We start from the raw sequence: 12,161 nt of genomic DNA, 5'->3' as shown, positions 1-12,161 counted from the left end.
AAGTTTCCCCTTCCTGGGACAATGAATTCACGGTGTTCTTATTTCAATTTCCAGGAGTGTAATTCATTAGTTAGTGTGTCTTTATCTTTGGAAATGAAGGTAATCTGTATACACACTAGTTTCAAATCTGTGATCTAACGAAATTTCACTGCAGCGCGTACTTGCCTTTGTAGCTGATGATGGCATAATAGCCGAAAACCGATTTGGAATACATGATCAGCCAGAACATTATGACCACCTAGCCGGCCGAAGTGGCCGTGCGGTTAAAGGTGCTGCAGTCTGGAACCGCAGGACCGCTACGGTCGCAGGTTCGAATCCTGCCTCGGGCATGGATGTTTGTGATGTCCTTAGGTTAGTTGGGTTTAACTAGTTCTAAGTTCTAGGGGACTGATGACCATAGATGTTAAGTCCCATAGTGCTCAGAGCCATTTGAACCATTTGAACCATGACCACCTACCTAATTGCCAGTACGTCCGTCTTTGGCACGGACAACAGCAATCAGGCCTTGGCAGACACAATTCAGGTAATTCCCGTAAATTCCGAGGACGTGGGCGCTGACCACTGACGACGCATTCAGTGACATCCCAGATGTGTTGGATCAAGTTCAGGTCTGGCGATCTGGAAAAGGGGGGAGGGGGGAGCAGCACATCAACGGGAACTCACCACTGGGTTCCTCAAACTACTCCATCAAGCTCCTGGCCTCGTCACATGGCGCATTATCTAGTTGAAAAATGCCACTGTCGTTGGGTAATAAGATCGTCATGAAGGTTTGTACGTGGCCCGCAACCAGTGTACGATACTCCTAGGTCATCTGCACCCATGAATCCATACGTGAATGTTCCCCAAAGGATAATTGAGCTGCCGCCTGCTTGTCTCCTTCCCACAGTATAGGTGTCAAGGACCTGTTCCTCTGGAAGACGGATTCGCACCCTCCCATCGACATGATGAAGAGGGTATCAGGATTCATCAGACCGTGCAATGCTATGCCACTGTGCCAACGTCCAGTGCTGAGAGTCACGTGCCCATTTCAGTGGCAGTTGCCAATGTCGTGGTGTCAACACTGGCTCATCCGTGGATCGTCGACAGCAGAGGCCTGTTGTTACGAAAGTCCGGTGCTCTCTGTGTTTAGACATACTGGTACTCTGCCCAGCACTAAAGTCTGATGTTAGTTCCGCCACAGTTCACCGTCTGTCCTGTTTTACAAGTCTGCCCAGCCTACAGCGTCCGACACCTGTGATGAGGGATGGCTGCCCAACCCCACGACGTCTGGACACGGTTTCGCCATGTGTCGGAAACACTCACCACAGCGTTTCTCGAAAACCGGTCAAGTCGTGCAATTTGCAAAATGCTTGGGTCGAGCCTCCAGACCATCGCAATCTGCCCTAGGTCACAAGAGGTCAAACTCAGATAGATCGCGAGCCTTCTCCATTCTGCACACGGAGAACACGCTCACTGATACTGCATGAACCAGGCGTGTCCCTGACTAGAATTCATTCCTCACCACGTGACGCTGCTATCGCCTAGACGAGTCTATGTCGATAGTAGGTTCTGGCTGATCAGTGCGTTACACCAGTGTTGTGGATGTTTTCGGCCGGCCGGTGTCGCCGTGCGGTTCTAGGCGCTTCAGTCTGGAATCGCGTGGCCGCTACGGTCGCATGTTCGAATCCTGCCTCGGGCATGGATGTGTGTGATGTCCTTAGGTTAGTTAGGTTTAAGAAGTTCTAAGTTCTAGGGGACTGATGACCGCAGATGTTAAGTCCCATAGTGCTCAGAGCCATTTGAACCATTTGTGGGTGTTTTCATTAATAACTAGTAATTGTAAGTCTGCGGGCTTTCGTGGCCGTTGTAACTAAAGTTAAAATCTTGTGGGGTGTTAGGTGGCGTCATATTTCCTCTAAAATAATCGACGTTTCGACCCCTCTGCTAGGATCTTTTTCAGGATCTTCCGTATCCACTATTGCTAGAACACTGTCAGAGACCAGTGTCGCGTTCTCTTATAAAGGGAAGTTTTACCGCTGGTAGGAAGATCCTTAAAAAGATCCTAGCAGAGGGGTCGAAACGTCGATTATTTTAGAGGAAATACGTCGCAGGCCAACACCCCAGAAGATTTTAACGTTAGTAACTAGTAAGTGTGTTGGCGGGAAGTCCAGTTCGGCTGCTGATCTCTCTGGTTGGTGCGGGCAGACGCTGCAGGTCTGCGGCCAGCAGATGATGGAGGCGCTGCAGGCGCCGGCGGCGCGCGGTGAGGTGGTGGAGATCCGCGAGCTGGCGGCGCGCTTCACCACCGACATCATCGCCTCCGTCGCCTTCGGCATCGAGGTCGACAGCCAGCGCCAGCCCGACAACGAGTTCCGCCAGTGGGGCCGCAAAGTGTTCGAGCCCTCCGTGCCCGGCTACTTGGCCGTCGTCATGAGCTTCCTCAACCCGGATATAATGAACCTGCTAAGGTTGGTGTTTCTACACAGATGACCTCATTAAACAGTAACGACATTGTTACGTGATTATTCTGACAGTAATAAAGCAAAAGGAGGGGTACAACCGACTGTTATCTCCTCGCCGTCTCCTTCCACCATTGAAGGGGTGGCCAAGAATTCGGCTGACGAACCGCGTCTCGGGGCGAGTGGCGCGGCGCCCACCCTGGACGGCACGCTTCCCACACCGCCAAACTGCGCTGTCTGACTGTGAGGAGAGGGAAGCGGAGGAAACTGAGCATGCGTCGCATTTAAATGGCGGTGCAGTTGCACAGCATGCGACTTGGTTTCATATTTCACATTTCTCCTTGCGTAGGGACGCCAGATGAAAGTTGATGTCAAGCCCAGAATCAAAACTGCGCAACGGATAATTGGGGAGAGGAGCTTGAGAGCGCTACCTAGAGAGCGTGTCCTTTTTGTACGATACTAGGGAAGGGGCTGGAGAGCTCACACGCTGATGTGTGGGTCCCTGCATTCTATAGCTTTTCTTTTAAATAAATCCCTTTAACTTGACTTCTTTGTGATTTTTAAGGTATGTTAAAGATTGATGACAGTTGATTACCTATTTATTTTAAACATTATCACTCGACTTTACAGCGATAGCAGCAATTGTTTCAGTTTACAGATATTACACTTTTACAACTTATAGATCGGGTGTATTATATACTAATCTGCACGCACATTTCTACCGGTAAGACGGAATTGCGTTGGCCAAATGTATACCACCAAAGTCTCCCAATATTTTACATAGGACATCCACTACGTGAGGAGGATAACGGGCAAACAGGGGACCAGCTACTTTAACACAGGGAGTCAAATTTCCGGAATTAAACGAGCACATTCATTACCTTACACAATCAGAAGCTGGAAATAAAAGAATTAGTATAAATATTCAAATACCTCTCTTCCATGAGTGAACATGGAGACATACGCACTGAGGGCACGTCTGCTCACTTACCCGTCTTCTGAATCACTCCCAGAATATGGCGGGCACCCGGAGGTCTTCCTGGGCCCCGGTGGAGTGGGTGGTCGAACCACTTGGCCGTGACCAACCTCTCCACCCCAAATATTGTGACACTGGAAAGTCTTTGACTTTTACCTGCCTGTGCTGTCTCTCTGATCCCCCACCCAGGAGTGAGGTTGGCACTACTATACTACAGAACTACTTCCCAACAAAGATTTGGCCACGCTTTACGGAAAGGTGTGAGGAGGATTAAGAAAGTTTATGTGCAGATTCACATCCACGTACAAGAAATGCATAATACAAGACACATATAAATACGTATTATGAAGCCTGACTCATTTCTTTCCACCCGCCCCCATGGGTTCTGTTGCACCCGCGGCCGGCCGCGTCGTGTAATAAAATTGGCTGCGGAGCCGCCACTGTTTCTATTTCCCGGTGCGAGCGACCAGCGAAACCTGCTGCTTACAGAGCGGAAACTACTGTACCGTTTCAACAGATCAAAAATAAAACAAAATTTCGAGTATTATTTAATTACTTTCGTCAAGCTCAAGACACAATATAATTTATGTTTGGTACAAACGGTCAGGATACAGACAGACGCACACAATTTCACAGTGTTTCACACTAAAGTTGCCATCTGATCGTTATCTATGTAGTTTCATAATCGGAAAAACGTGTTCCATGTACAAATTTTCGTCGAAATATTGTAGCACTTTTGGAGCCTCATTATGGAGACGTGGAAACCCTACCTGAGGAAACCGATGCAGACGCCCTAGGCAGTTTTAATGTTAAAGATTTTTGTCTTTAAAAGAGGAATTACGTTGCAGATCAAACAGTTACATCTTCACATGCATAGGGGCGCTTTCAGCTGGATCGGCAGACGGTCTCGAAAGCAGCTTGAAAACATGTAATACTGGCAGTGTCCTCAAAACGTTTAGGAAACTATCACTGAAATAAATATTTTGACGGATCAGCCTCAGTTGCGCAAATTTTCTGGTCTTTATCAGGTTTCGACTAAATCAATCTAGCCTTCTTCAGAAGCATAAAATTACTATGACATGCCAGAGTAAGGCACAGTCAACATTAAAATTAAAACCTATAGTACCGTGGTCCCATGTCGAATTAAAACTACTGAACTGAAGTCCAGCCCCGCCATCATTTCACCACGCGGTCGGTCGGCAGCGGCAACTACGTTAGCACTGACCGTTGCACGCGGAATTGCACTGAGCACATAGCAACTCGTGCGCGTGCGCATACGGGGAGGCAAGGCTGTATATCACTGGCTGTCTGTACATCACGTGTTGGGAGCTGATAACCGTAACTGTAAGCAAACTAAGCATTAGACTATGTAGATGAAGTCCCTATGTGTATTAACCATACGCAAATTGCATTAAATGGTAGGAAATTTACTTGGTTGGGTATATAAAGTTTAAGGACAACCTTTACGACTTTTGGCACATATGGCCATCGTGTAAAGTATCCCCACCGAACATGCCTAATAGCGAGAAATTTACTTGTCTCACTTATTTAAGACCTTAATCATTATCTATAATTTAATTAGGGTGTAACTGGGCGTACAACGCCCCTGTCATCACACTTAACTAGTACTAGGTCACGCATATTAACCAGGAGAGAAATATGGTGGGCGATGTAACAGATTGCCGCATACCATGTTCAGACATCAAGCCTCGCGCTTCTCTTTAAATTTAAGTTTAGCCCACTACTCTTTCACGAGAGTTTGGACGCCAATATAGTTGAATTTAACAATTATGCAGCAAAGTAAGTAAAACTTAGCTGCTTTAAATACTTCTCCTTTCTATGATACTATAACGTCACGCGCCATGTCGCGTTACTTACATTGTTACCTGTGGAAGAATATTCCCGTCAAAGGTACATTGTAGATTATATGTTAGTACACTTGACCTATGTCGGTCAATAGCACGTAAGCGTGATGACGGAGATGTTGTACCCTCCGCCACACTTTAATTAATATGCGTGACCTATGTCGGTCAGTACTAGTTAAGTGTGATGACAGGGGCGTTGTACACCCTAATTAAATTGTAGTTAATGATGCAGGTTTTAAATAAGTGAGACAAGTAAATTGCTCGCTATTAGGCGTGTGGGGTGGGGATACTTTACACGATGACCATATGTGCTTAAAGTCGTAAAGGTTATCCTTAAACTTTATATACCCAATCTAGTAAATTTATTACCATTTAATGCAATTTGCGTATTCTTAATACACATAGGGACTTCATCTACATAATGCTTAGTTTGCTACAATTACTGTTACGTCCGCGCCTCGTGGTCTTGCGGTAGCATTCTCGCTTCCCGCGCGCTGGGTCCCGCGTTCGATTCCCGGCGGGGTTAGAGATTTTCTCTGCCTCGAGATCACTGGGTGTTGTGTGTATTTCATCCTCATTCACTCGCAAGTCACCGTAGTGGCGTTAAAGAACTTGTGGAGCGGCGGCCGAACCGCCCTACGAGGGGTCTCCCGGCCACAAATGCCATACGCTCCTCATTATTATTATTATTATTACGGTTATCAGCTCCCAACACGTGATATACAGACAGCCAATGATATGCAGCCTTGATTCTTCGTATGCGCATGCGCACGTGTTGCTATGTGCTCAGTGCAATTCCTCGTGCAACAGTCAGTGCCAACGTAGTTGCCACTGCCAACCGACCGCACGGTGAAGTGATGGCGGGGCTGGACTTCAGTTCAGTAGTTTTAATTCGACATGGGACCACGGTACTAAAGGTTTTAATTTTAATGTTGACTGTACCTTACTCTGGCATGTATAGTAATTTTATGCTTCTGAAGGAGGCTAGATTAATTTACCCGGAACCTGGTAGAAACCAGAAAATATGCGCAACTGAGGCTGATCCTTCAAAATATTTGTCTTTCACAGTTGCTGAAGGGGCTGCAATATGCTAAAGATTCCTACATCCCTGAAATTCTTTCAAGGCTAAATAAGTTCTTCGAATCCCGCGTTTTCTTTAATGTCAGTGACTTTGGAGACTGGATTGCCTGCCTCAAAATGTGCCACTTCTAACACGCGATTTTGTTTTGAAATGCATCCCTATCAAATCAGAAGTAAGCTACGTTGCGATGTCTTACTGTGGGCAGTGTGCAGTCTAGTTTAATTACCATGTGAAATTTCCAATTCATTCCGGATGTTCAAATATTCGTTTCTGCCAATCTTTTTTCCTTCATAAGTACACCAATAGCTAGTTTTAAATCGAAAAATCGTTTCCAGTATGCCCCTTAACTTAATTAACATACTCTATACTAACATATGAAGTCTCCACAGCCTTCATTAATTTCCATTGAAAACTGTTGCATCTGACAATGGAATAATGAGTGCCACTTCAGGAATTTGACTATTCGTACGGCTAATTTCAAGTGCTCCATGCCTGCAAATTTAGCACAAAGTCCTTCTTTATGAACAGGAAACGAATCTCGTCTGTCGAACGTTGTAATAGATAGCGCTTTCATCACCAACTAATTCTTTCCGTATTTCCTTTCATAGCAAATATACAGTACCCATTGTCCATGCGAACTGAGAATGCTCATCCCTCTCTTCTGTAATTCCCATTCATTTTTAAAGGATTGCGATGATGGACCGATAGACTACCTCATTTTGCACATACAGCCACTTGACTTGCGAACGTCCTTAAACCACGAAGAAATAGCGAAGGGTAAACAGCATTGACACCACGTTTCTGCCGAAATCAGGGAGTTGTGCCGACCGCAAATTGCCGCACCGCAGTGTTACATGAAATGTCCGTGATGTTCCGGATACTTCCGAGAACAACCGAGCAAATCCGAGTCACAGGCCGAGCCTCGCTGAACCCGCAGCCCGCACACGCTTCACGCGCGAAGTTTGGCACGCCGTGGCCGGCGCTGCACTAATGCATGTCCGCGATCACATTTCCTATAACTTGTCGGTTTCCTTGGGGGATCATCAGTAATTGAACATCGCGTAGACCCGTCCATTGCCTGGTATTTCACAGACAAGACGTCTTCCTTCTTCCAAATCCACTTCTGATTTCAATAACAAGTTTGTTTTCCTGGCCATCATCCGCAGATAGCTCATAAACATTCGCTTTGCACCTAAAAAACGCCTGTTTCTTGCTCCAGTCTATTTTATTTGTTCCAGATGCATTTCGCCTTGACTTTCAGGCATCTAGAATGATGCAGTATTGTATTCATGTGCGATATTTGTGTAGTATAGATAGTTCACGGCTTATTTTTTAAGTAAATGAGTCATCCCTTACAGTCATTCGCGTTTTTTTCTGTCATCTGCGTGTCCTCACATCTGGCGACATGCTGGAGGTCGCTCTATAACTTTGGATATGACACGTAAACACGTTTTCACGTTACGAACTTTTTCCTTCACAATTTTCATGTTCTTTTCGCTAACTGTTGTGCTGCACTATTATTCTTCTGTCACTAGCTGCAGATATTTTACTGGCAAGTGTGATTTAAAGTACACTACTGGCCATTAAAATTGCTACACCAAGAAGAAATACAGATGACACACGGTTATTCATTGGAAAAATATATTATACTAGAACTGACATGTGATTACATTTTCACGCAATTTGGGTGCATAGATCCTCAGAAATCAGTACCCAGAACAACCACCTCTGGCCGTAATAACGGCCTTGATACGCCTGGGCATTGAGTCAAACAGAGCTTGGATGGCGTGTACAGGTACAGTTGCCCATGCAGCTTCAACACGATACCACAGTTCATCAAGAGTAGTGACAGGCGTATTGTGACGAGCCAGTTGTCCGGCACCATTGACCACACGTTTTCAATTGGTGAGAGATCTGGAGAATGTGCTGGCCAGGGCAGCAGTCGAACATTTTCTGCATCCAGAAAGGCCCGTACAGGACCTACAACATGCGGTCGTGCATTATCCTGCTGAAATGTAGGGTTTCGCAGGGATCGAATTAAGGGTAGAGCCACGGGTCGTAACACATCTGAAATGTAACGTCCACTGTTCAAAGTGCTGTCAATACGAACAAGAGGTGACCGAGACGTGTAACCAATGGCACCCCATACCATCACGCCGGGTGATACGCCAGCATGGCGATGACGAATATATGCTTCTAATGTGCGTTCACTGCGAAGTCGCCAAACACGGATGCGACCGTCATGATGCTGTAAACAGAACCTGGATTCATCCGAAAAAATGACTTTTTGCCATTCGTGCACCCAGGTTCGTCGTTGAGTACACCATCGCAGGCGCTCCTGTCTGTGATGCAGCGTCAAGGGTAACCGCAGCCATGGTCTCCGAGCTGATAGACATCTACATCTACATTTACATTTATACTCCGCAAGCCACCCAACGGTGTGTGGCGGAGGGCACTTTACGTGCCACTGTCATTACCTCCCTTCCCTGTTCCAGTCGCGTATGGTTCGCGGGAAGAACGACTGTCTGAAAGCCTCCGTGCGCGCTCTAATCTCTCTAATTTTACATTCGTGATCTCCTCGGGAGGTATAAGTAGAGGGAAGCAATATATTCGATACCTCATCCAGAACGCATCCTCTCGAAACCTGGATAGCAAGCTATACGGCGATGCAAAGCGCCTCTCTTGCAGAGTCTGCCTGTTGAGTTTGCTAAACATCTCAGTAACGATATCACGGTTACCAAATAACCCTGTGACGAAACGCGCCGCTCTTCTTTGGATCTTCTCTATCTCCACCGGCAACCCGATCTGCTACGGATCCCACACTGATGAGCAATACTCAAGTGTAGGTCGAACGAGTGTTTTGTAAGCCACCTCCTTTGTTGATGGACTACATTTTCTAAGCACTCTCCCAATGAATCTCAACCTGGTACCCGCCTTACCAACAATTAATTTTATATGGTCATTCCACTTCAAATCGTTCCGCACGCATACTCCCAGATATTTTACAGAAGTAACTGCTACCAGTGTTTGTTCCGATATCGTATAATCATACAATAAAGGATCCTTCTTTCTATGTATTCGCAATACATTACATTTGTCTATGTTAAGGGACAGTTGCCACTCCCTACACCAAGTGCCTATCCGCTGCAGATCTTCCTGCATTTCGCTACAATTTTCTAATGCTGCAACTTCTCTGTATACTACAGCATCATCCGCGAAAAGCCGCATGGAACTTCCGACGCTATCTACTAGGTCATTTATATATATTTGTGAAAAGCAATGGTCCCATAACACTCCCCTGTGGCACGCCAGAGGTTACTTTAACGTCTGTAGACGTCTCTCCATTGATAACAACATGCTGTGTTCTGTTTGCTAAAAACTCTTCAATCCAGCCACACAGCTGGTCTGATATTCCGTAGGCTCTTACTTTGTTTATCAGGCGACAGTGCGGAACTGTATCGAACGCCTTCCGGAAGTCAAGAAAAATAGCATCTACCTGGGAGCCTGTATCTAATATTTTCTGAGTCTCATGAACAAATAAAGCGAGTTGGGTCTCACACGATCGCTGTTTCCGGAATCCATGTTGATTCCTACATAGTAGATTCTGGGTTTCCAAAAACGACGTGATACTCGAGCAGAAAACATGTTCTAAAATTCTACAACACATCGACGTCAGAGATATAGGTCTATAGTTTTGCGCATCTGCTCGACGACCCTTCTTGAAGACTGGGACTACCTGTGCTCTTTTCCAATCATTTGGAACCCTCCGTTCCTCTAGAGACTTGCGGTACACGGCTGTTAGAAGGGGGGCAAGTTCTTTCACGTACTCTGTGTAGAATCGAATTGGTATCCCGTCAGGTCCAGTGGACTTTCCTCTGTTGAGTGATTCCAGTTGCTTTTCTATTCCTTGGACACTTATTTCGATGTCAGCCATTTTTTCGTTTGTGCGAGGATTTAGAGAAGGAACTGCAGTGCGGTCTTCCTCTGTGAAACAGCTTTGGAAAAAGGTGTTTAGTATTTCAGCTTTACGCGTGTCATCCTCTGTTTCAATGCCATCATCATCCCGGAGTGTCTGGATATGCTGTTTCGAGCCACTTAATGATTTAACGTAAGACCGGAACTTCCTAGGATTTTCTGTCAAGTCGGTACATAGAATTTTACTTTCGAATTCACTGAACGCTTCACGCATAGCCCTCCTTACGCTAACTTTGACATCGTTTAGCTTCTGTTTGTCTGAGAGGTTTTGGCTGCGTTTAAACTTGGAGTGAAGCTCTCTTTGCTTTCGCAGTAGTTTCCTAACTTTGTTGTTGTACCACGGTGGGTTTTTCCCGTCCCTCACAGTTTTACTCGGCACGTACCTGTCTAAAACGCATTTTACGATTGCCTTGAACTTTTTCCATAAACACTCAACATTGTCAGTGTCGGAACAGAAATTTTCGTTTTGATCTGTTAGGTAGTCTGAAATCTGCGTTCTATTACTCTTGCTAAACAGATAAACCTTCCTCCCTTTTTTTGTATTCCTATTAACTTCCATATTCAGGGATGCTGCAACGGCCTTATGATCACTGATTCCCTGTTCTGCACATACAGAGTCGAAAAGTTCGGGTCTGTTTGTTATCAGTAGGTCCAAGATGTTATCTCCACGAGTCGGTTCTCTGTTTAATTGCTCGAGGTAATTTTCGGATAGTGCACTCAGTATAATGTCACTCGATGCTCTGTCCCTACCACCCGTCCGAAACATCTGAGTGTCCCAGTCTATATCTGGTAAATTGAAATCTCCACCTAAGACTATAACATGCTGAGAAAATTTATGTGAAATGTATTCCAAATTTTCTCTCAGTTGTTCTGCCACTAATGTTGCTTAGTCGGGAGGTCGGTAAAAGGAGCCAATTATTAACCTAGCTCGGTTGTTGAGTGTAACCTCCACCCATAATAATTCACAGGAACTATCCATTTCTACTTCACTACAGGATAAACTACTACTAACAGCGACGAACAGTCCACCACCTGTTGCATGCAATCTATCCTTTCTAAACACCGTCTGTACCTTTGTAAAAATTTCGGTAGAATTTATCTCTGGCTTCACCCAGCTTTCTGTATCTATAACGATTTCAGCTTCGGTGCTTTCTATCAGCGCTTGAAGTTCCGGTACTTTACCAACGCAGCTTCGACAGTTGACAATTACAATACCGATTGCTGCTTGGTCCCCGCATGTCCTGACTTTGCCCCGCACCCGTTGAGGCTGTTGCTCTTTCTGTACTTGCCCAAGGTCATCTAACCTAAAGAACCGCCCAGCCCACGCCACACAACCCCTGCTACCCGTGTAGCCGCTTGTTGCGTGTAGTGGACTCCTGACCTATCCAGCGGAACCCGAAACCCCACCACCCTATGGCGCAAGTCGAGGAATCTGCAGCCCACATGGTCGCAGAACCGTCTCAGCCTCTGATTCAGACCGTCCACTCGGCTCTGTACCAAAGGTCTGCAGTCAGTCCTGTCGACGATGCTGCAGATGGTGAGCTCTGCTTTCATCCCGCTAGCGAGACTGGCAGTCTTCATCAAATCAGATAGCCGCCGGAAGCCAGAGAGGATTTCCTCCGATCCATAGCGACACACATCATTGGTGCCGACATGAGCGACCACCTGCAGATGGGAGCACCCTGTACCCTTCATGGTATCCGGAAGGACCCTTTCCACATCTGGAATGACTCCCCCCGGTATGCACACGGAGTGCACATTGGTTTTCTTCCCCTCACTTGCTGCCATTTCCCTAAGGGGCCCCATTACGCGCCTGACGTTGGAGC

At 46.2% G+C, this 12,161-nt stretch overlaps 1 protein-coding gene across 1 annotated transcript in view; it reads left to right on the top strand.

Moving 5' to 3' along the window:
- Positions 1-12,161, top strand: part of LOC126262483 (cytochrome P450 6k1-like) — an 84,868-nt gene that overhangs the window by 36,681 nt on the left and 36,026 nt on the right. Inside the window, exon 4 of the mRNA XM_049959146.1 lies at positions 2,185-2,447. Coding sequence (XP_049815103.1) covers positions 2,185-2,447 — 263 coding nt within the window. The remainder of the gene's footprint in view (positions 1-2,184; positions 2,448-12,161) is intronic.

Source organism: Schistocerca nitens, chromosome 6, assembly GCF_023898315.1.
Source record: "Schistocerca nitens isolate TAMUIC-IGC-003100 chromosome 6, iqSchNite1.1, whole genome shotgun sequence".
Lineage (NCBI taxonomy): Eukaryota > Metazoa > Arthropoda > Insecta > Orthoptera > Acrididae > Schistocerca > Schistocerca nitens.
The sequence above is the reverse complement of the archived record's forward strand: the minus strand, read 5'-3'. Positions and strand labels throughout refer to the sequence as shown.